We start from the raw sequence: 26,262 nt of genomic DNA on the forward strand, positions 1-26,262 counted from the left end.
AGGTTCATCTTCTCTAAATCTGATAAATGATTAAATTATCATGGCTAATAACTGTTGATAGACTATTCTCCATGTTTCTTTATAACTGCTGTATAAATTGAGTTTCAATATTGTGCCAATAGTCTTGTAAGAGCATGCAACAAATTAAGAATAATGTATTTTCAAAAATCTGTATAGAGATTATATAAACAAAGCAATCTTCCTATACTGTTGACAAGCTATGCAGGAAACTTGCACACCCAACTTACACACAAACACATGTACATGAAAAAAAACAATGCCAAATGGGGAAGCAATGTGTAAGTTCCATTGGTATTACTGTATTACTTTTTTAGTTTTTTAGAGGGAATATTTCCAAAATATACAAATGGAAAAGCAACAAACAGAATAAGTAAATGGTTGTGAAATTAGCAGGCATTTGAACAACTCATACAGCTGTCTTAGGCTGCAGCTATTCATAATTCAGCACTGCTGAAGACATGATCAAATGTTAAATGTTACTGTTATTCTTGCACATAAAACACACACATGGTTGCAGCTTACCAGTTACCAATGAACCGTGGGTCACTCTGGTCAATATGAACAGTACTTGTAGGATGTACATAAAACCCAATAAGAACTCCTCCTAATAAATATCCTGCTGCAGGACCAAGAGCTCCCATTACATACATGATGGCTGTAAAAGAGGAATGAAAATCCAAAACACATCAAATTATACCATATTACACACCATAAGATTATAGCAGTATGCTCAGTAATGTAACCATTTTCAGTACAAGAGTAGGATACTAAGTGCTTTCCTGAGACTTTGTATATCCAAGCAGCAACTATTTGCTGCTTTTCTGCAATTTCCATCTTTTCCCCACATTCTCTGGGCATCAGAGGAAAAACTTTTGGAAAAGCATGTCCTAGCATGAGCCATGTTAATAAACAGCAGTTAATCGTAAAGCTTCCCTCTTTCTTAAATGAAACAACAGCTCAACTAAATAAAAGAACAACTAAGCATAAGAGCATAATACTAAAAATTGTGCAGTGGGACACTTAAGATTCAAAGACAAGGTGCTCTGGAGAGTAAGGAGGCTGCTTAAATCAACACACCCCATCCTGGGATCATGCTGCAGTTGCGGAGGGCAGATGTCTAACCCAGCAAAAGACACAGCTGCTTTAAGGAGTTGCAGACTCACTCACTCACTCACTCACTCACTCACTCACTCACTCACTCACTCACTCACTCACTCACTCATTCCATTCATTCATTCATTCATTCATTCATTCATTCATTCATTCATTCATTCATTCTTCAAATTTAGTCACCGCCCCTCTAACTCTAGAGTGACTCTGGGTAGTTTACATGCTATATGACTGCCCCACATATGCCAGATAAATTTCTTGGGCATTATGGCCATGAAAAATAAATTAAGTGTTCAACTTCCAAACTCAAACTGATAGATTACCAGGTCAGTTATAACTGAGGATCTGCTGCGTAGTTCTGCTGAGACCCTAGTCACCACCTGGAAAAGGGAGGTGACTGAGGTTCTAGACAGGATTGCACCCAAGCAACCCCACTCGACCTGTGGACCTCACCATGCCCCGTGGTATATGGAGGAACTGAGAGAGATGAAGTGGATCAAGGGATGTCTAGAGTATCGCTGGCTGAAGGCGAAGAATGAATTCGACCGAACAGGGGTAAGAGCTGATATTAAAGCCTACCTTGTGGCGATTCGTGTGGTGAAGTGAAAATACTTCTCCTCACTAATTGCATCTGCAGAAAATCGCCCAGCGGCCCACTTTAAGGTGATCTGATTCCTTTTGGGTAAGGAGGACTCAAAGGTTTACCTGCAGGGATGCACTGAAGAATTTTCTGATTTTCTGACAGATAAAGTTACTCCGATTCGTTCCCAGTTGGATGTTGGCGTGGACACTGGCCTGGGGTAGGTTCTTGCCCAGTTATCTGGGAACAGTTTGACCCTGTTACTCCTAAGAAAGTGGATAGGATCCTAGGAAATGTGAGTTTGGCCACCTGGGTTTTAGATCTGTGTCCTGCCTGGCTGGTAAAGGCCTCTTGGGAGGTAATGAACAGGTGGGTACTGGTGGTGGTGAATGCATCCTTGAGTGAGGGTGTCTCAATCCATATAAGAAATGCAATTAAGATTATAACATAGACTAACAATCTAATCTTATATATGCCTTTGGGGAAGTGGGCATAAAAGTCAAAATAATGATAATTTTCAGCCTAAATTCTGAGAAAGACTATACCACTAAAAGTACATTAAAAAACTGACAGCATTAATGAGGAAAATAATTAGTAAAATTAGCTGCTCTCCAGACAATTAATTACCTTTCTAAAAATTCATGGACCTAAAATGAATTTGAAAAACATTTACATCAGGATTCAGACATAAGTCACTCAAGTAATGTGTAGCTCTGCTTTACATCTTCTACACGTAATACTGGAATGTGCAGCAGCTCTTTACTCAAAGCAGACATTATTTAGAAATGCTGAACAAAGTTTCATAGTAAGCAGAAATATTGTACAGTAGACATAAAAATAACAGATGCTGTCTTCATTCTTTTAGGTATGAAAATTATCTGGAGAGACATGTACTCTAAGTGTTCTTTAAATATATCTTGCTGGCAATATCAATATCAAATATACCACCTCTTATAAAATGAGAGCAAGAGTGAGATATATTCAGCTCTTAGCATACAAATAAATATTGGGACTGCTTGTACAAAGTTTACTGAACCTTTTTTTAACCATCTATTTTTTTGCCATTAATAAAGAAGAGCTCCTAAGCAAGCAAGCAAGCAAATAAATAAATAAATAAATATTCTTCATATGATAGAGGGGAAAAAAGAGAGAATGGCAGATTTCTGTAAGGGGAGGAATTCAGACTTGGAACATCGGGAGTGAAAAGAATAATTTCTGTGCAAGGAGATACAGTATTTCTATTTGTTATACTGTAGTGTATTTAGCTTTTGGTAACCATACCATCAAGAAGACAGGAAGATGGTCCCACAATAGAAACTTCAGTGATTAAAGGATATAGCTTGTTTTTATGATTACCACTGGGCACTGACCATTGCTAGCTGAAAGTTTAAAAGCCCACCCTAATCCTTTTGTTTGGTGGTTGATTAATTATCCTTTTTGGATATTATCTTAAATCTTCTGATGTTCTGAATTTGGATCTTATAAATTAATAATATCTCCTGTCTGGTGCCAGGAAGGCTATTTTTAAAACTTCAAGGCTTACATTAGTACAAATGAAGCATGCTTCCAACGGATGACACAACTTTAAAATCAATAACTAAAAGAACAAACTGTTTTCTTGCCAAAATTAATTCACCAAGACCTTATGGTGAAATGTTAATTTTTGCCTAAAATTACAATTAATTCTCTCTCTGGAATGGATAAATAAGGGCAGAGATAATTTCTTCTCACTGGTACAACCAAAGAAACTATTTGTAAATCATATAACATAGAGAAGAGAATCATACTTTCCACAGTCATCTAGAGTCATTCAAAAATGATGACTGGAAAAAAGGTTAAGAAGAAACAAAAGAGAATAGCTTTTGATACAACACACAACTAAATTCACTACCACAAATTACAGGCATGTCCAGAAGTTTTAGAAAACAATTAGACTAAATCATGGAAATTCTCTCATACCCAGTGAAAACCAATCAGATACAACTTATTTCAAATTATAAGATACATCACAAACAGGGCAGTGACATCTGTTAACTTCCAGAGGTATCTATATATAATTTTAAAAATGTATACTGTTTGTTGCAAAACACTCATAACACATAACCAAATTATTTGTTCATATATTGTATTAACTATAATTATTCATTTCTTCTTTTTTCTTTTTCTTTTTTTTGAGCCTATGGACATAGCCATATTTATTTTTAATTCTTTTCTAGTACCTAGTTGTTGTCTCACTTCTCTCATGGCCATGTTTTAACCCCAAACCAGGCTATTCTACCGCAAAATGAGCCATTTCAATCTTTATGAAAGGTGTGCCATCTTAAAGCAACTTTAGGAACAAATGGAGTTCTCTGCAACATAATGTTTTGGATGCCCCCAGAAGTAGCATTGTTACAGATTGCTAGCCACTTTCCAGCATCAACTTTATTTACAATAATCATTCTGGGCTCCATAAGGTTTCTTAGAAAGTAAAAAAAAAAAAAAAGTCAGTCCAGTGTTTTATCCAGAAATGTACTAACTTACGCAAGTATAAGGAGGGAGCATCCCACAGGAGAGGGTGCTAGAGGGAGCAATAAATTATGTTCTGTTAAATCTGTCATTTTAACTAGTTTAAATAACAGCCTCATAGCAGCCATTTTATGACTAGGCAAGCCACACATACAGAGCCATGCTCTAATAGTACCCACCACATTATTTTCAAAATCCCAACTATACCAACCATCCCCCAAAATGTGTTTCAAATGCATACTCACATTAACATTCTTAAAATGCATGAGAGTAAAGCAATGATTTTGAACTCACTGTTCTTATTTCTACTTTCTACCAAAGATGCAGCATAACATTTGAAAAATCTTGTGCGAGTATGCAAACAGCAACTCCCTCTTTTGGAGGGTGTCTTGTACAAGATTAATTTAACATTTATGTTGAAATAACCTATTCACATGTTGCTCTTTCAAAATTATTAATATATGATTATATTAATAGAACACATGAATACAAATTGAATCATATTGTTTTATCTGCAACCAATCAAAATTATGATACTCATTATTGCAAACTATTTTTATCACTTTGAAATTAAGTGCAGTGATAGCTAGTGTGCTAAGATGTTGGACTTGAACAAGGGAGAACTACTTTTATTTCTACCTTATCTGCAGAAATTTGCTTGGTGGGTTTTGGCCAGCCATTTTCTCTCAGCCTAACCTACCTCACAAGATTCCTGTTATAGGAGTAAAATGAAGGGAGACCTCAAGAAAGCTACCTTGAAGTTTTGAAGAAAAGTCAGGTATAACTCTAACAAATAAATATAAATAAATAACAATAACAATTACCTCTTAATAACACTTTTCCGGTAATTGTTACATTCTAGATTACACTATGCTGTTGATAAATTTTAAATTAATATTATTGTTTTTAAATGGTTAACATATAAATGCCTCCCAGTCCAAGTAAGTTGTATGTCCTTAATATTTTTTAATATAATTTTATTGAAGAAATTTCTAACAAGATAAAAACAATACGAATATTAGAAAAGAAACAAAGAAAATAAGAATAATGAATAAGTAAGAAAGAAAATAGAAAAAGAAAATATTATACAGAAGTGGCTTCTGATCTTTTTGACAGCAGTTATAAATGCAATTTTGTCCTTAATAATTTCAACATTAATATTTTATAATGGGGATTATCAAAATGTGGCTTGCAATACCCCAGGTGAACAAATCTGAGGGAGATTACAAGAGCCAATGCCTCATTAACTCCATTTTGCTTGGACGAGCTGACAGCTGACTTATCCAAGAATAGGAGGTAAAGTACTGAATGTGGTCTGCGCTTCACTAGGCGAAGCCAGAACCACAGGCATCTGTAGCTGGAAAAAGTGGCATTATGTATGTTGTGACACAAGTTCCTCCCCTCCCCTTTATGTACTTCTGTGCAACATCATGTGCAGGCACTATAGGGTGGAGTTTGTGTTGTGTTGTGTTGTGATGTCACAATACGCATTTTACATTTTGGCATCACTGTGGTTAGGAATGGATGCTTATGGCCAGAATCCTGTCAGATTGCACTCAGCCTGACAAACTCAAGTATGTATAGTAGGAAAGGAAATTTTACTGAAATGTATCTATAAAGCTCAACGGGTACTGTATTTCACTTCTTAAATTTCCAACTGGAGAGAGTTTCAGAATACTTTAAAATGTCTGGTGTTCTTATATACCCCAGTTCAAGGGTAAAATAAGAAAAGGAAGCACTTGCTAAAAGCAGCTACAGCTGCTGCAGTTTCATGTCATGTCTGTCTGTAGAGTAGGAGATGTGCTGAAAGGAGCCAAAGCAGAGTCAGCCTGCCAACACACATGCCATCCAATGACAAAAAAACGTACAGTATATGGGATTATCCATGAGTAGCCCCCTGATAAGGAGACCCTCCTTCTGTCCCACCCATTTCCCTCATGTGCTGCCTTTATAAGCTCAGGAGTGAGCAAGAAATGGGCAGCAAGAAATGGGCAGAGTCAATGAGTAAACAGTGAATTAGAAATGAATTGGTAATGAGTGATACTGGCTTATATGTGTGTGGAACTAGTTATGATGCTGTAGTCATCCACCAACTCATTCTCTGCCATGCAAGATCAGAATAATGATAATGACAAAAACTATTCCAATTAGCCTCCAGACATTGGGTAGATGTAAAACAAGAGGGGAGAGAGCCCTTAGCCCTGAGATACCTCACAGGTGGGGGGTCAAGGCCATGTAAGAGTCACAGCAGTGAGATGAGCGGCCATATACATTCAATAATAAATAAATAATCTCTTGCCCCCCTGTTAACTGAAACTGGCTGTTGAGAAAGGAGGAGAACCACTGTAACATGTTGCCCTCAACTCCCAAACCTCTCAGCTGATCCAGAAGCACTAGGATGGATGTACCATCCCCATCCTGGTTCCTCCAAAGCTCATCAACAAGTGTGACCAATGCCATCTGCACATTGAATCCCAGGCTAAAACCTGACTGAAATAGACCCAGATAAGCACTTTCCTACAGAATCTTTTGCAATTGCTATTAACCACCTTTTTAACAACCTTCTCCCAAAAGCAAGGAGACACAATAATTGTCCAAAATTGTTGAGTCCAAGGACAGTTTCCTAAGGAGGAGGTGCACAACCACCTCCTTCAAGGCCGAAGGCACCACCTCCTCTCTCAAAGAAGCTGATACCACTGTATGGACTTAACTATAGGTGACCTTCCAGGCAGCCTTAACAACCCAGGAGAGACTAGATCTAATCAGCAAAGGGCAAACTTACAGTTTGGAGAACCTTGATCACTTCAGGAGTCACACTTAAGTTCATCCCAGATAATCCCATAGACTTGCCTAGTCAGAGGGCAATCTCAAGTATATCTGAGTGATTTTATCCACTACGTACAGGAAGTTCCCAGGTTAAGAATGCCCAGTTTAAGGACGACCCATAGTTAGAACAGAGTCTATTGTAGCAAAATTTGAGTTAAATACACAGTGATTTGAGTTAAATGCACAATTGTTCAAGTTAATTACACAATACTACTTATACAGTATTGTACAATAATACTGTTCCAGCTTACATACAAATTTGATTTAAAGACAGATCTTGGGAACGGAACTCTTTCTTAAACTGGGGAGTACCTGTAGTTAGAATATTCTTCACAGCAGCCCTGTAGATAGATGTTCCTGTGGCCCATCCCCCCAAGAAGGGACCAGGCCTCTTTAAACAACAGTGCTGGATGACTATTGGCAAGGACAGAGAAATATTGACATTTCACTGTCCTTATTGTCATAAGGTAACTCCAAATACGGGTTCTTACCCATGTTCCATCAAACTCACTCTTCATCTTCCTCCAATTGCACTCCAGGCATCTTCATGTGCTTCATCTTCCAGAGCTCCTTGGTAAACCAAGTCGTACCCCAGGACCAGGGCACAGGGAGAGGCCATGTAGGGATGATGCAGTCCAAGGCCCTGGTCACTCACCCATACCAGGCTGTGACCAAGGCCTCGGACAAATTGTTCACCAGATCCTCAGGCAGAACCCCAAGCTCCCTCTGGTATTCCTCAGAGTCCATAAGTCACCTAGGGCAGAACAATCAAATAGGCCCCTTTCTATCAAATAGGACCTTATGTGAGAAATGACCATTTAGTCAAAATTCTCAGAAGAAGATGCTCTCAAATCAGGAAGCCTGGACGAGAGAATAAAAGTTACAGTTTAAAAACCATTAGCTACAGAGAAATATGATTGAAATTTAAAAAGAACCTTCAACCAAGCAAAGATAATCATTAAAAAAAGTGATCATACATGTGTCTGAGATAACATTGGATTTGTGAAAATCAACTGAATCATAACTTTGATTATATAGGCAATAATGCAAATTTAGCATATTTGCAAATTTAAAAATGCAAATTTAGCATATAAACCTGTAGCCATATTTACAATATTATATTTCCTTCAAGAATTGCTTGTTTTCACTTATTCCCTTCTCAAATTTCTAATCAGCTCTATCTAAATGTTAATTTATTAAAATGTAACTTTCAAAATTCCCAAAAGGTGACTGAAAGAACATAACTGCAGTCCCATTATTGAATCATATGGATAAGAAGGGAAAGGTTTACAAAACCAGATTTGTTCCTGGAATATTCCAATTTTAATAATACCACATGCTATTATTATTGTTATTATTATATTTATTGACACCACAATATTTTGCATGCTCCTGAGGCCTTAGTCACTGCTTGGAACGAGAGGTCAGCTGTGGCCTTGGATCGAACTGTGCCTGTGTGACCTCTCCCTTCCCGTCAATCCTGCTGCTCTCCGTCGTGGTTTACGGAAAAGCTGAGGAAGATGAAATGGGAGAAGAGATTTCTAGAGTGCCACTGGAGGTCAAAGAATGATGAACTCAACCGAACACGGGTGAGAGCCATTATTAAGGCCTACCTTGTGGTGGTAAGGGTGGCGAAGTGACAATACTTCTCTGCCCTTATTGCATCCACGGATTGCCACCCAGCAGCCTTGTTCCAGGTGTCCTGAGCTCTTCTGGGAGTAGGGGGACCCAGAGATTCACCTACAAGGCCATGCCGAGGAATTTTCAGAGCATCTGTCAGATAAAATAACTCAAATTTGTTGCCAGTTAGATGCCAGCCTTGGTGAAAGTCTCAAGAAGATACCTGGGGCACAGTCTTGTTATCCCTGTTAACTGGGAATGGTTTGAACCTGTCGAGTCTGAGGAAGTGGGCGGGATCCTTATGACTGTGAGCTTGGCCACTTGCTCATTAGACCTGTGCCCCTCCTGGTTGGCTAAGGCTGCCTGTGGGGTGCCATGTGGGTGGGTTCTAGCAGTGGTGAATTCATCCTTGAGAGAGGGGGGTTGTTCCTTTGCCTCTTGAGGAGGTATTGGTTCGCTTCCTCCCCAAAAAGCCATCGCTGGATCCTACCATACTGGGCAACCTCCGTCCAGGGTCCAACCTCCCTTTTTAAGGGAAGCTTGTGGAGAAGGTAGTCACACAGCAGCTTCAGTGGATCCTGGATGAAGCAAATTATCTGGACCCCTTTCAGTCAGGATTCAGGCCTGGACATGGGACAGAAACAGCACTGGTCGCGCTTTGATCTCTGGCGGGAGCGGGATGGGGGTAGTGCATCCATCCTGGCTAATCATACTCTTGGAGGCTTCCCATACCTTCAACCATGATATCCTTCTGGCTTGGCTCCATGCGGTGGGAGTATACAGTACAGTATTAGGCTGGTTCTCTTCCTTCCTACAGGGCTGGTACCAGTTGGGGTTGATTGGGAGTGAAAGGTCCCGCCCGGGGCCCCTACTATGTGGGGTGCTACAGGGTTCGGTACTCTCTCCACTCCTACTTAACAACTACATGAAACCTCTGGGTGAGATCATTTGTTGTTATGAGGTGTGGTATCATCAGTATGCTGATTATACCCAATTATACATCTCTACCCCTGGTGAACTAAGCAATGTTGTTGTCTTGTCCTGATGCCTGGAGGCTGTGGAGGTCTAGATGGGGAACAACAGGCTAACTGAACCTTGGCTTTGGGTCCTAGGGCCTTCCAGATCTGGGACTTTACTATCTTTGGTGCTGGATGGGGCGGCACTGCCCCAAACAGACCCGGTGCACAATGTGGGAGTTCTTCCGGACTCATGGCTCCTGCTTGAGAGAGCCTTTGCACAACTTTGTGTTGTGCACCAGTTGCACCCATCCCTGGATTGTGAGGCTCTGCTCACATTTACTCACGCCCTGGTCACCTCCCGAATGGACTACTATAATGTACTCTACACGCGGCTTCCCTTGAAGAGTATCTGGAAGCTTCAGCTGGTGCAAAATGTAGTGGCACGGGCAGTTATGTGTGCCCCTAGGAGGATACACGTCACACCTCTGTTTTGTGAGCTGCACTGGTTACCAGTTTGCTTCTGGGTGCAATTCATGGTACTGTTTTTCACCTTTAAAGCCCTACATGGCATTGGGCCAGGTTATTTGAGGGACCGCCTCTCCCTGATTACATCTGCCCATCCCATCAGATCTGGCAGGAGAGGCATGTTGCAGGTCCCATCTGCTAAGGAGTTCCATCTGACAGGACCTAGGAGACGAGCCTTTTCTGCTGTGGTACCCACCCTGTGGAACATCATCCCTCTGAGGTAAGGTTGGCCCCAACCCTTATGGCCTTCTGGAAAGCTCTCAAAACATGGTCTTTTCATACCAGGCCTGGGAATTCCCTGGCAGCAGGGAGCCCACACATTGGCTGCACCATGTATAACATTCTATTTTTAATCCTTTTGCAATCTTTTTATTTATGTTTAATTAAATGTTTTATATGTTTTAATTGTTTGTTTTATTGTATGCCACCCATTTTCACCTTGTCTGAGATGGGCGGCCATATACATTTGAAAAATTTGATTTGATATTATTATGGAAAGTGACCAGAAGGTCACTGTGAGCAGCAGAGAAGTTGGACTTCATCTCATTAGGTCAAGCTAGCAGTCTGTCAACTTTTTTTTTTTTTACTTTTTCTTGAGCATTTAGAACATACCATTTCTACTACTATGCTTTGTTTTGTTTTCCCCAAGAAGAGTCTAGTCAAGGGACTGAATACAGGATGGAACTATTTGGAGTTGCACAATATTTGAGAGAGATGTAGACCTGAACAAGGTGACCTTCAAGATGGTATACCATGTTTGTGTTCCTGCCTGAAGAGAACTTCAACGACACCTGTACCAACTGTAAATCATTGCATTGCTAGAGGAGAAAGTCAAGGCATTGGAAGTGTGGTTGTCCACACTGAGATTCATCAGGGAAGATAAGTTTTTGGACAAGGCAGAAGAATGTCTTCAAACTGAATACAGGACAGAAAAGTCTACTACAAAGAAAATAGGAGCCCTGAAGCAGGAAGGTTGGTAACATGTAACCCAGAAGACCACAAGAACCAAGAGACAGTCCCTATCACTGCACAATCAATTTCAGGTCCTCCCCTTGTGGAGTGACTCACAGACTTTTGGAAAAGAATTTTCACCCAGCATTCCAGGGATGGGAAGGAGAGAAGCTCAAACTTCCACAAAGGAGAGAAATCCAACAGTTGCCTCAGAGAAAAAAAGATGTGTGGTGATGCTTGGTGACTCACTGCTAAGATAAATGGAGTTGGCAATCCACAGACCAGACATATTATCAAGGGAAGTATGTTGTATCGCAGGTGTGAAGATCCAGGACATGACAGAGAGGCTGACCCATCCAATCAAACCTACTGACCCTTTTCGTCTGTTTCATGTTGGAACAAATGACACTGCCAGAAAGATTCTGGAAAGAATTTCAAAGGACTATTAAGAGCTATGCAGGACGGCAAGAAGGTTTGGAGTACAAGTAGTGTTTTTATCCATACTTCCAACTGAAAATCATGCCCTGAGGAAGGAATGGAGATTCTGGAGCTGAACCACTGGCTCAAAAGACGGTGTCACTGAAAAAACTTGGGATTCCTGGACCATGGTTTACACTGTCTATAGGAACAACTTCTGGCAAATGAATACCTCACAAAGACTGGGGAGAATGTGTTTGAAGACATCTTGCTCAGGTCATCTGGGTCTTTAAACTAAAACTGAAAAGAGAGACCAGCACTCAAAACCACACTCAAAACTTAAGCCTGAAAGCAGTAAACCTTATGACAAGGAAGGAAAGGGTTTCAGGAATATACTTTTAATGGGCGGAAGGAATAACCTTGAGGAACAGGAAGAAGAGCTGCAACCAAGATAATGGTCAGATAAAACAAATCTGAGTCTGGACCAGAACTGTAACCTGAGTAAGCATCTCAGACAAGACACACACACACTCCTCACAAAGATAAAGGGAGGAAAGAGGGAAGCGCATTCAGACTTTCAAGATTCTGTTACTATATCCTTATAATAAAAAATAGTATTAGCATGCATGACTTTGGTTCCTAGTCTGGTCCACTTTGAAGGGCTGACATTAGTCTTCCAAGTAATATGGTGAGGGACCTGAAGGCTAAACCCTATGAAGAACAGTTAAAAGAACTGGGTATTCTTAGTTTAAAGAAGAGAAGGCTAAATGAAAAAAATGATAGCAGTCTTCCAATAGTCGAAGGGCTGTCACAGGGAAAAGGGTGTGGATTTATTCTCTGTAGTGCCCAAGGGCAGGACAAGAACTAGTGGTTAGAAGCTTTACAGAGAGAAATCCAAACTCAAAACAAGGAGGAATTTTCCTGACCATGAGAGCTATTAAGCTGCGGAATAGCCTGCTTCTTGGAGTCATGGGTGCTCTATTACTGGAGGCTTTCAAACAAAAATTTGGAGCCATATGTTTGGGGAAGTCTGAGGATTCCTGCCCTGGATAGGAATATGGACCAGAAGACCTCCAAGGTCCTTTCCAACCCAATGATTCTGTGATTGATTCATTGGATTTATAAGGCCACTCATCTCAACCTAGTGACTCTGGGTGGCTATCAATATATAAAAGCATAAAATAGAGCAAAATAAGATAAAACCAATATGATACAACACAAATCAACCAAGGCTTCAGTCAAACCTCACCCAGAACACATCATTATATATATAATGTATATAATGTGTGTGTGTGTGTGTGTGTAATACACACCCACACACAGGGCTCAACTAATATTGTGGCCCCAATGCCTAGGGGAAAAGCCAGATTGGGAAAACTTGCCTCCTGTCTTCCAAGATCTATGAAAATCTGATTTTTTAGATACGTGATTGATCAATGAGTGATATAAGTATCACAGCCCATGCTACGGCATGATCCTTAATTCAGTCTTCATGTCTGAGTTGAAAAATGACATAATCTCAGAGACTGAACAATAGAAACAACAAAAAGTCCTCTGGCATCTTACAAGCAGATTTATTGTGGCATCAGCTGCTGTGGCCAACAGCTACCCTTCAAGTTCTTTAAAAGACAAACTTTACCGTCTGTTTATCCTCTTCAAGCCAAATATTTATACTGTCTGTTTATCCTCTTCAAGCTAAACTAGACTATACTTTCCAGTTTATCCTCTTCAAGCTAAATATTAGAGAAAAGGCATTACTGCTATGTGAGAATGATAAATCACATAAATGAAACAAAAGCCTAAAAAGCAAAATCAGTTTATGATTCCATCCAAATTCTTAATATGTCCCATTGCAGACATAGACTGTACAGTACACACACAAATGAATTTTCAGTTTCCATAATTGGAAACAAAATTCTAACGTAATTGACTGATCTTAATAATGAGTACTGCAGCCATTAATAATTACCTAATCCAAGCAAAACATGTTGCATTAATTATTACGATCCATTTATCCTAGAAGAGTCTTACATATTTTACTGAGTGTTTGAACTTTACCCTCTCTACAGCAAACTATTTTCATATTAAATGAAGTTAGTAATATATAAGCATAACAATTAAAAATGGATATGCACATTCTTTCCGGGAAACCTACATCAACAGTTCAGATATTCCATATACTTGCCACAGCAAAACAATAACATAAACTAGATTAAGTTAGCCACAATAATCTACAGGGTTTTTTCTCACAGACTTTACCAAAATCAACATAAAAAGATAAGTATAGCTGAGTTAATTCTGATTTTACAGGGAAAAAGTATGCTTAATTTCATCTGCATAAAAACTAATAATTTTGATGACTGTATCTACTGGTCTCCAGAACTCTCATTCTGATTCCTCCCCCATTTTTTTTTTCTGTAATTGTATGTAACTATCATACATGCATATCAGTCCAGGTTGGGGGGACATGGTTATTAGATTTAGTTTTCTTATTTCCTATCTTTCCCTGCTAATCCTTTCCTTCTGTGTTCTGTTGTGTTAAATTTGCCTTTTTATTCCTTTTTTCTTTCCCTCCTTCTCTGCGTTTACACTGGGAAACTTTGGAATAAAACTGAGTATTGTTTTGCTTTTACTGTAGCAGCAAAATCACCATTATCACTATTATTACTAATACAATATAGTTAGATTTTCCTATTTTTATTGAAAATAAGAGTAAAAAAATAGATTTAATATAAAATGTTACTGACTTAATTATGCCTGTTACAAAATTGCAAACTGCATTTTCAACATTTCTTCTTCAGGATGGTTCTGAAATATTTTAAGTTGGCAATATGTATAGCATGTTGCATTTTGTAATATAATTAATTAAAATCATTATCTGCTTTGAAACTCTGTTGTACATAAATAGCTGAGAACAAATATCAAAATATAATGTTAAATATTACTGTGCATATCTAAAAGGTAATATCTTATAGTTTGCTTCTCAAAATAAATATGTTAAATACACCTGCTATATATTTTTAGACTGCCTCATTCATATTCATATATGTATATAAACTTATTTACATGTTTATTTGCCACCCTCTAACAACTTTTTCCAGTGTAATTTATATGATTGGAAAAATTGTCCAAAACCTAAATGCAAAGGGTTTATTTATGTTCTTTCTTTTCTACAAGTTGATCTAGATTTACATTGATTTCATTTAGTACAGAAGGCTTTTCCATATGAATACCTCCCAAATCAGGGCTCTCAAAATCCACAATTTTGGCAACCATCCCATCCTTCATACCCAGCCCAAACTTTGCCTTATATCAAGAATGCAAAACATAATTACAACTCCTAGCATTTTTAGCCACTAACTACACTGGATGAGACTGCTACAAGCTGTAGTTTAACAACATCTGAAGAAACACTGGCCTTACCTCTCAAAAACCCATACAAATCCCATTTGAAACAGCAGCAGAAATACTGGACAAACATGGGAAACCTGGATTCAAAGCTTATTTCAGCAATTTGTGGCTCAAAAATATTCTTGCCTCATTTTTAGTCCCTGTCCATAAAATGCAATTGCACTTCTCTACCATTTTCATTGTGGGTGTTAGTGTCCAATCATGTAGCCCTCACATAAAGCTAATGAGTTTAAGTGCCAAGCATGGTAAAATGTGCACAATAATTCTACAAATAATTCTACAAATTATTAAACATTCCACAAATTAAGTTTGGTGTCAATATCTGCATTCTTTAGCAACTGTTGGAAGGATACTGTCTTCTTGTGTGATGTGTTCCTTTTCAATTTATCTGGAACAGTTCATTATTATTTCCAATAATTTCCTCAAAATCCCTTTTCTGCATCCATTATTGCCTTCTTTATTTCTTTTGTGTTGATCTATCCTTGTTTGGACAGCATTTCCATTTTCTAAACAAAGCCTTAATTTCTCTAACAGTTTTCTTGATTTTACTGATTAGTCATGCTGGTAACTGATTGGACAGTGGCAGTGGTATCTTTCCTGATCTCTGGTATATAGTCTACTGTAATGCTCTTTCTTTTATTTTTTTAAATTAATCACAACCCATTCTGGAGATATTTGTCTCTCACTTCAATTTTCCTTTCACTATACTCTAATTTTACAGAAATTCCTTCATCTGAAATCAAACATAACTGATTCTTTTTATAATTTTCCACTTACACATACTTTATATATGACAGTATAGCTAGCCACCACTACAATATTTCCAAATGGTCCCAATAACATTCACCTTTTACACTATATTCAGAACACCATTTAGGATTAAGTTCAGGATTAATTTCACAAATTGATAGGGTCAGAAAGAGAAAACAAATTTACTCCCCATCCTATTATTACTATTATTCATTATATGTTCAATCCACCCAACATCTAGAGTTTTCTAGAAAGATTATAAAAATATATAAAATATTTAAAACAATTAAAACAATGAAAGCAGTAAGATATATTATTAAGTAGCTCTAAAAGTAAAATATACATTAGATTTTATCCCAGTATAATACAGACACTTAAAAGTAGCTTTGACCCAAACTACTTTTAGGACTAACAACACAGACAAGCTTAAAACTAATCTAATAAGCATAATATAGAAGTGAAAGGGGGAGAAAAAACACAACAGAACTTTATAAACCATAATGCCCATGTAACACCTCTGCTTTGCGAGCTATACAGGTTGCCAGTTTCCAGGTGTGATTCAAAGTGTTGGTCATTACTATGAAGCCCTAATGGCATAGGGTCTGGTTACCTGAGGGACCACCTATCTCCCTTTGAGTTCTGTGGATCTGTTCTTTTTTATTTCTGTCTGGTTTTGTCATCTTTGCTATCTTTTACTCCTTTGTTTTCATGTATTATGGTACTTTTTTCCCTTGCTTTTAGCGCTTTTTACCTGTGAGCCACCCAAAGTTGTTCACAGAAAATTGGGAGTTGTGCAGTATATAAATTAATAATAGATAAATAAATAATCCCTTTTATGGAGAGCATAATCTTCCAAAACTAAGACCCATTTTTGCAGTATTGATGTTAACTTGTTTTCCCAACATAGGCAGGGTACATGCAGACTACCAGGAGAAGGGTAATCCAAAGACTGGTCTCTTTTTTATAGTTTAGGAGGGAGCATTTTATATACCCAGGCCACTTGGGTATTTTAGTTGTATGTTATATTTATCATGCTTTTAACATTGCTTTTATGGTAGCTTTTAAAGTCACCAGAGCTGCTAAGAGTGTAGGTGGCATATCTTTTAAATAAATAATCTAATAACATGATTGTATCGGTATGCTTTTTGCTATTGAAGTAAACTGTGGCTATCAATCCCTGTGTACTATATGGAAGATTAGTAAAAAGTCCAGAAAAAAATGGGTGAAAACAATTGTCTGTGTGTATATATAATAATACATGTGCGTGTGTGTGTGCGCACGCACACACGCACACACACACACACACGGCAGCTATGGAACCAGACATTTCTTTAACAGTAATCCTAATTGTAAAATGAAATAAATGAACCAAAAATACAGAAGAAAGTAGAAAATAGTATATAGTGCTACCTGTATTTGGGATGTGTCAAAGGAGTTAAGGACAGAGATTCTTGTATGAATAAGAAAATACTGGGGGTTGTAAAAATATGGTATCTATATGGTGCTACACTATATCAAAATATAGGAAACATGTCGCTATTCCTTCTCCATGAATTTGTCCTTTCAGGTCCCCCAGCATTTTCAACATTTCTTCTTTAGTTCAGTTCAGACTGGTTTACAAACCCAAAACATATCTTCAGACAACTGTGTGAATCAAGACTAATGGAATAATATCTTTACCAAAGTATTAATCTTATCTCTGAGGGTCATTTAATTGTGAATTGATATGAAATCCATGCATCTTAATTTCAGATATAGCTGTTAATGAGATTCAAAAGTTATGCAAAATATTCATTGCTCTTGCTAATATTTCTTATATGTGGCCCTATTTAAATATGAATGCTGAATCAACAAACAGCAGTTGTGGTTCATTCAAGGTACACTATCATTAGCAAAGAAATCCACTACAGAAAGGGAGGAGGGAAAGGAATGGATGGTTTATTCTGATAAATATATTATTGCTGGATACCTGTAATGGAAGGCATGTGCGAGGATACTGGAATGGAGGATCAAGGTTATCAGGAGGGAGGGGGAGCACTCCTGGAGAGGTTACAGAGCAAGCACTTCCTCAGCCCGCAGCAGGACTGTGAGAATAGGAAGCAGCTGTGACTGGCCCCTCCCTAATCTCACGGGGTATATCCACTAGTTGCTTTACCATAGGTTTAATCTGGTGAGATTCTGTCTATTAGGTGCAAGCTAATAAAAGAACTATACTGGACTGGACTACCTCATTGTCGTTCTTGGGCTGGGCCTGACAACACCTCAGTCTAAGAAGAAATAATACTATTTTGTATATTTGCACAATGTCACCCTGACAGATACACAGTAAGTGAGGCAGCCAAGAGATGATGTATAAGCATCAAGTGCATTTTTTTAGCAGAGGATACACAGTCAGGAATGTTAAACAGCTGCCCAGTTTGAATTTGCACATCTGCACTTAGGAATATATTATATCACCACTCAGTCCCTGAATGGGGTTAAATATATTAAGAAGACAAAAGTCAGTCAAACAGTATGTTTAGCGAACTCATAGCTGATAGTGAACTTATAGTGAAGAAGTGAATATGATAGGTGATTTTCTTTCCTTGGGCTCAAGATGATGGACAGTGTGCTGCAGATGTTAAAAAAAAAAAGATTAATCCTCGAAAGGAACACAGTGACAAACACAGAAAGGATCAAGGCGTACCTATGACAACAAAAATCAGAATAGTTAAAGCAATTATAATGTAATATACAGCAAAGAAAATTGAACACAGAGTAAGAAAAAGAAGAGAGACATCTTTGAATTATGGATCAGGGACATTTACTGAGGATACCATTGGTCTTGAATGAAATAAAGACTTATAGCAGCATTTAGGTGACAAATTAGCAAGAAACTCACAAAATTCTAGCATGTGATACGAGCAGATAATGATTAGAAACCACAACTATTCTTAACAAGGCTGAAGGAAGTACCATATAAGAAATGAAAGATGACAGATAAAATGAGTAGATGCCATCAAACAAATCAGAGGAACTCTCTCCTTTGTCTTTTGGTGTTAAGCTATTTAAAAAAAAATTGTGGACTATTTATTTGTGTTCCTTTGAGTCAGTTTTGACTCCTGGTGGCTGCCTAGACTATTCCCTGCAGTTTTCTTGGCAAGGTTTTTTTGAACTGGTTTGCCATTGCCTTCTTCCTAGGGCTGAAAGAAAGTGACTGGCCCAAGGTCACTCAGCTGGCTTTGTGCCTAAGCCAGGACTAGAATTCACAATCTCCCGGTTTCTAGCCTGGTGCCTTAACCACTACACCAAACTGGCTACTTATACTAGATGATTTTTTTCTAAAATCGCCAGGGTTGCTTTACTTAGGCTTTTGTATCAATTTTATTATTGCAGTTGTGCTTATTATTGCTTTTAAGGTTGTGCAAAACATTTGAAGGGTATTTCAAGGAGTGTACTGGCATGAATGAAATTCTCTTCCATGAAGCACTGATGCAGCAGCAGCATCCTGTGGAGAGCTTGGAGCAGTTTCTTCAAAAGCTTTCCTGGGTCATCTGCACATGCACATGTATGTTCGGCTATTTTACTATTTCAGTTCAAACAGAAGTTTTGTCTTTCCTTGCATACTTACAAGCAGATGGTCTGGGAAAGCCTCTAAAGCAGCTACCCCAAGCCTCACAGTGGACATAGCTGCCTCAATTTTCAAAGAATGACATTCTGAGTGCTTAACATAGCACAAACATTGTTAACTTCTTGTTTTGCATGTTCTTGGGATTTTTTTATTGAAAGTGCAGAAATTCTTGAAACAAAGTTAGAGTGGAATAAGTAGAGGTTACTATCAATTTATGATATTCATGTTGGAGTTGGCTACAGTCCATAATACTAGAGCATCTGCTTTGTTGTGATTTTTTTTTCCCTTTAAAGACAGAGGTCTCACCAAGGCTTCCTCTAAAGACCACAGTCCTGTTCAGGTGCTATGCCTGAAAAAGGAAACTGAAGCTTTGTCAGTAGTACAAGGACACTCACGCTACCTCAGCCAACTTCTCCGTGTATGCCAGTTTCACTTTTTCTGTTCTCAGCCTTGTAATATGGAATAGGATTATCTGTTAGATCACAAGTACAATGCACACATTTAGACCAATGTGTTAAACTGGACTTGGCAAAGACCAGTTCTGAATATTATGCATATACAAATCATAACAAGATTCCTGTGTAAAAGAAAAGTATGTTTTGATGTTTCAGATAAAGATGGTAAAAGCAATTCTAGCTACAACCACTGCCTAGTTCTCCAGCTAGGAGATCTTAGCTACAACCCTCTGCCAGTAGAGTAAATGAGAACTCATCCATACCATCTAAATTTCTTTAAAATACCTGAATTGGCTATTCAAACTGCTTCCATCTTGCCTAGATAAAGATTTAGCTTACTGGTTGTCAGTCACTCAATAATTTTATAGAATAACAAGCACTTCCACCTAGAACTAGTATTTTCATTTAATTAAATGACATAAATGCTCAACATCCTTTCACAATATTGTAAACACATTTAAAATGTATATTTTTGTATTATTTTATTGAATAGCTGGATGGCAAAAATAGCTAAACTTAGGCTGAACTATTGGTTTTACACTAAAACTTCCTGGTTTTATTGTTGTAGCTGCTGCAGCTTTGCATACAAAATGTATAAAATCTGCTTTTAAACAATAATAGGATTTAAAGGTCCATTAGAGAATACAGTAATCCAGAATGCAATCATAGAAACAAAGAAGCAGTAATATAATATCATCTAGTATTATGTAAAAATAGGGAGCTGACATTAAGAATAAACTTTTCACACTGTAGGATGTGTTGTCCAATGCTAGGAATCATATTTGTGTTCCCAAGGAAGCAATGTCATAACATTTAACTCAGGACATTCTGGGAAAAATGTGTCAGGTCACTAGATACATCAACAATTGGAATGGTATGGGAACAACAGAAGTCCTGACCGGGGGAAAGGAAAAAAAGAAACAAACATAGGTAGGCTTTCCCCCCCATCATTTGTGTAAGAATTAACCAGATTTTAGTTCCTCCCCTTGAGAAAAAAAAAAAAAAGGAAGTGTTCGCAACTTTTTTTAAAAAAGAAATTTAGTATTTTACTTAAAAAAAGAAAAAAGGTCTCACAGCAGGAAAAAAAGATTATGAACTCAAGCCGTCCATTCTGCAGATCTTTATGTAATTGAGGCTGAGATTATTATATTCTATGGCATTTTCTCATTCAGCCAATAGCATGGATATCAACAATTCCTCTTCTCATTAAAGAAAAATAAGACAAGCTTCATTGCAGAATGAACGTCCAGTGGTTTCACCACCTGTTTTGAAAACTTAACACTGAACTATTTTTCCAAGTAAAAGAATCAGGGTAGCTATTTCTAGCTGATAATGAAAAAAAAAAAAAGAGAAGATGACAAGAGTTTTTAAACTGACTTTAGAAATACAGAGTAAGAACTAAAAAGATATGGAAATATCTGTCCTAAAAATTGTTACTATTAGTCTGGTTGGCTGACCCAATGTGACAACACAGAAATACGATAAAACATCTGATCAAATGAAATATCTAACCAAGAATTATGGGGGTTCTAGTGCTATACCTCTGGAGGTCATGAAGCTGGGAAAAACTGGTTTATATTATTTAGTTAATATATTACCCATGCATACATTAATACCTTTCAGATCTAATTAACTGAATGATCATCAATGTGAAATGTAAATAATTTTACACCAGTACTGGAATAAATCCACTGCGTTTTCCATGCTTCAGAAAAAAAATGCATACACATATAAAAAAATAAATCTCAGAAGTTAATTTCTGATATAGTTTTATACTTGAATATATTTTGATCTTAAAACTGTTCAAATTTTCTTGATTTGGTTTATATTTCAGCAAAAAAAGAAAAATACTCTTTGGAAATTAAGCATTTAGTTAACCAGTTGCTTCTTGACAATACATCAGAAAATAATTATATAGCTAAATAACAGTTTTGGATCAAATGCTGGTTTAGATAAACATTAGTTTGCACTTAATTTCAAATGGAGATTGTGGCATTCTGTAAGAACAGAACAACTGATTTCGAAGTTTTAGTTCATCTGAAACTCTGAGGAAACTAATATCACTATAACATTCCAATTTCAGTTTGGTAGCTGGTACACAGAGAGAAAAGTCTTGACCAACAGCATTTCTAACCATTTTTAATATTCCTGGCTTTAAGGATCAAAATTCTACATGAACTCGAGTTTTTAATCAGGAACTATTTAAAAGATTTGAAACATCCTAACAATCTGCTCACTGTATTTTAAAAATCAGGAATGAAATTGGGCACAATCCATGGATGTTAAGCAAGCTCGCACTATAAATTGTAACATGTCCACAGTAAATTGAAAACTCTTTGCTTGTTTCAGCTTTCCTTAGATTACCACTCTCAGGCTTTTAACCAGCTACCCTAATATTTATTATTGCTGGTTTTCCTATTATTACAATTTTTATGTTTGTGTGTGTATGGGTTAAAAATACATGATAAAATGGTTTAAATATAAACTGCTTTAAACATTTATTTTAATGAAAAGCAGAATATAAATCACATAAATAATCTATTGAAAAGGAACCAATTTCACATTCCACTTCCCTCAGTGTAAGAGATAAGTACCTCTTCAATTGCTTCCATAGGGATTTAAAAATGGAAGAAAATACAGGATAAGAGATAATGGAACAAAGTTTTTAGAGGATTAAGTAACAGCTACTGAAGTCTTTATTCTGGCAAATGTTAGCTGCTATATATATATATAAGCAAAATTCAAGTAATTTAAAGCTACTGCAGTGGTTTGGGAGCTTTAAAGTGGAAGCTGGCCCGCTTCAAAATAATCACACAACAATTTGGACACATAGCAACCTTACCTAGATAGAGTGATGAGTTTTCTTTCTTGACATTATCATCCAAGTAGGTTGGTCCTAGAGTATAAATAGGTGTGGAGCCCATTCCAATGAGGATTTGGGCACAAATAAACAAAGCTACATAGAGTGAGTGGTCATTTCCATGTGCATCCTTCATACAGCCTGGTGATTCCACATGCCCTTTCAATGAATTATTTCCAGTCAAACACAAGCCGTCATTAGAAACAGAGGAGTTTAATTCCTGGATTTGATACGGTGCAGAGATGAAATGAGGTAAAGAAAATATGGCAGCCCCAAGGGCAATAAATAACCCTCCAACAGCAAGCCATAGAGGCCTTCGCCCTTGCCCCCCAAAGTAACTGATGAAGACCACTACTAACAGGCTGCCAATATCGAAACAGCTGACCAACAGCCCAGATTCAGAGCTTTTCAGGCTGTATCTCCTCTCAATGGTAGTGATAACACTGCTCAGGTAACCAGAGACCATTAGCGATTGAATGAAAGTCAAGAAGCACATACATATCAAAAAGAACCGAGAATCTGTCAATACTATATCAAGATATTTTCTACCAGGGATTACTAGCAGTGTGGAAGCTGGTGACACACCATTACTTAATCTAGCAGAGTTGTTGCAATCCACTCTTTCAGTGAAATTCCCAATTCTTGAAAAGCTGGAAGCTGTAAAAGACAACATTGTCCTGGAAGAAGTAGCAGTAGCAGCAACATTATTGTGATGTGCTGATGTATCGGGGTCAAGGCCACACCTCTGATCAGAGTCCCCCTGCAAACTCTGTAAGAAGTTCTTTTTGGCTATGATGAGAGCACTTTGTGTGGTATTAATCTGTGGAACAGACCCATTCAGAACTGGCAAGCTTTTGGACCGAGAATTCTCATCTTGCTTTTCTGGTTGCTGCTCCCCAAGAGAGTTTGGATGCTGGTGCTTTTTTATTCTTGATAAAAGCATGCTGAGAGCAAGCTTAGTTTGGCTGAATTACTAATTCCCTATTATATGCATGGCCTTGCTCAAATTTTTGCTTTTTTCAGCCCAAGAGCAATCATCCCCTATGGTTTTCCAGATCTCTCCAAGCTACTCTGGAAAAAGAGAGCCTACAATTCAATGCTGTTACATGAACACATGAGAGCACACGTCTAGCAGACTTTATTGTAGTTCCATCCTTCTTAGCAGTGCTCTCCTTTGCCAGCAACTGACCTTTAAACAAAATGAACTAGGTCACTCCCCCTCAGCAGACTCAATCCGACATGGCCTCTAGTGAAGCCCTGCCATTCTAGATGAGGGTCCTTGACTGTCTGCATCATTGGTAATAAGACTATAGAGTCTGAAGATGTCCTATTCCTGTTTCCAGATTAAAGTCTTCAGATGACAAGTCTATCAATACAGGGGGAGGGGGAGAGAAATCATGCAAAGAAGATCAGCACGCTGCTTTTGTCTTCTCACAGTAGTAGTAGTTTCCAACTGCTGCTCCCTGGGGCTAGAAAAGAACACACTATAATCAGGCTCTCACCTCAGAATAGAAACACAGAATGGCTGGAATCCCCTGATCTCCATTAAAATCCCTCTCCTAATTGTTTAAACCCAGCTTAAGTGTGGATCAGTGTTAATATTCTGACAAGCATGTCATTTATATATATTCATATATAATCTGCCCCATAAAAAGTAGGCAGACATCTGAGGGCAGCATTAAGTAAAGTTCTTCTATTTCTTTCCCACATAATTTTTACAACATCTAACGCCTCCCCCAAACAATAAGTACCTTGTATTTATTTCTGTTTATTCCAGAGCAAAACTTGACATATTGCTTTATTTTCACAGCTAAAATTAATAGATGAAATATTCAATTATAAATATTAAGAAAACAGATTATCTGAACACAATCCACAATTGGCTCCTAATACTAAAGGCTGGGGTTTTAGGACACTCTCCCCCAAACAGGGAAAGAAATACTGAAAACAAAGAGCTTCTGATAGCATTATTGAACTGCAGATGGTATAACCTGCAAAACAAATGAATACAATTTCAAACATGTATTTTAAATGCTTAGAGTACATTTACTTCAAGCACCATTGGGGTACAGAACAGAAGAAATTGCTTAGGAGAAGAAAATGAGCATTTGTGTCCTCACCTCAAAGAGAGGACTACCAGATCTGAGCTGCAAAAAGCCAGACAACCACAAGAAGACAGCATTAAATTTTCTGATTGTTTTTTGTTTTGGGTAGCCCATATCCAGCAGTCCTATTATAAAGCAGCTAGCTCCATTCCAGCCTTGGTGTGCATCTGCTGAGCTGTGTGTAAAGACACTGTCACGTACTGGAATTAAAAAATAAACAAAAAAATGCCTTGGGAAACCCAGTGAAAGCACAGAAAATCGGTTAACCCGACAGCTTCCATCCCCATGTAGCAGCCTGCATAATAATGTTCCCCACACAGAGGCGTCTCTACCACAAAGAGAACTGCTTGTACACACGCTGGGTTCACAAATCTTATCCTCTGGGTACTCAAGACTTCCCGACCAATCCCAAGCCCGCTTACTCTGAAGTAAGTCCCACGGACTTCATTGGCAGTTAAGTGAGCCTACGGCCATAACCTTAAAGCACCCCAGATGACCTCTATTTCCATAAGCCTCCGCCACCTTCCCATCAACTCCATTATTTCCTCTGCCAGGACTCTAGTCTCCTAAAAAAAAAAAAAAAAAAGGGCGGAGAGGGGGGACGGCTCGCGTAGCGACCGGCAGGCAGAAACTGCCTCAGTTTTCCCTTTGTTCTCCTGCCTGGTCGGGTGGATTCGCTCCCAGGCAGCCCGAAGTCCAAAACTTTAAGCTTTCCTGAGAAAGGCAGAGCTGGGAGTTCAGAGGACCCACAAAGGGACGGCGGAGCGGGAGAAGGCAGGAAGAGCGAAGGAATAATAATAACAAGAGCAATAAAAAAGGATCATCATAATACAAAGTATGCCAGCCGGCGGCAGCCTTCGGTGGTGATAAAGAATTACGAATTACTCACTCAGCTCGTTTGCACGTCTCGCAGAGAAGCGGGGCGGGAGGGGAGCGGCGGAAAAGCGCCCGCGCCGCCGGCTCTGGCTGGGTGGTTCCCAGATGCAGATAACGATCTCGAGGCCCCCCACCTCAAACTCCAGCCTCCCCGCCCGGCCCGATCCTGACTGAATGCGGAGCTCCCCCCAGCCCACGAGCGAGGCCGATGGGGCCGCGCAGGCGCACTTCGCTTTTGGCTCTAAGGGGCAGACCGAATCTCCGAGCGGCTGCCGCGGTCCACCTGCTCTTGTCTCTCCGAAAGGACGCTCGAGAGCTCCCCTGGAGACGGCTGCAGAGCCCCGTTCCCCAGGAGGAGGCCCGGCGGAAGGCGAAATAATCCCGAGCCGAGCCGTCGCGCGCACGAACGCATGTCTATCCCTCCTCGAGGCACCGGCTCTTATCGCCGCCGCGACCTCTCCTGTCCAGCTGAATTTCCCAAGACACCGTAGAGAACAACCTGCGCTTTTCCGGTGGGTCAGACTCCTAGGATGCGGAGGATAGGAATTCAAGCCCAGTACATCTGAAGGGTCCCACGCTACTTCAGGGTCAAAGCCACTGGAGTTTTATTTTTATTTTTTTTTTAACAAAACAAGCATTAATCTTAAAGAAAAAAATTGAAAAAATTAAAAGTACAAA

General features: G+C 38.6%; 1 protein-coding gene across 4 annotated transcripts in view; it reads right to left on the bottom strand.

Moving 5' to 3' along the window:
* Nucleotides 1-26,032, bottom strand: part of SLCO5A1 (solute carrier organic anion transporter family member 5A1) — a 64,373-nt gene extending 38,341 nt beyond the window's left edge. The window contains exons 1-4 of one of the 4 annotated variants that reach the window (XM_088130845.1): nt 25,598-26,032; nt 24,724-24,908; nt 22,586-24,072; nt 544-676 (exon numbers count right to left, since the gene is read on the bottom strand). In XM_088130845.1, coding sequence (XP_087986971.1) covers nt 544-676; nt 22,586-23,546 — 1,094 coding nt within the window. In that variant the 5' untranslated portion in view covers nt 23,547-24,072; nt 24,724-24,908; nt 25,598-26,032. The remainder of the gene's footprint in view (nt 1-543; nt 677-22,585; nt 24,073-24,723; nt 24,909-25,597) is intronic. The other 3 variants (XM_025165935.2, XM_025165934.2, XM_007427036.3) reach the window with 3 other exon arrangements.
* Nucleotides 26,033-26,262: the final 230 nt, after the last annotated feature.

This window comes from Python bivittatus, unplaced genomic scaffold (assembly GCF_059951505.1).
Source record: "Python bivittatus isolate LINGU-HERP-01145 unplaced genomic scaffold, Pbiv_v1 ctg000840_np1212, whole genome shotgun sequence".
NCBI classification, from domain to species: Eukaryota; Metazoa; Chordata; class Lepidosauria; order Squamata; family Pythonidae; genus Python; species Python bivittatus.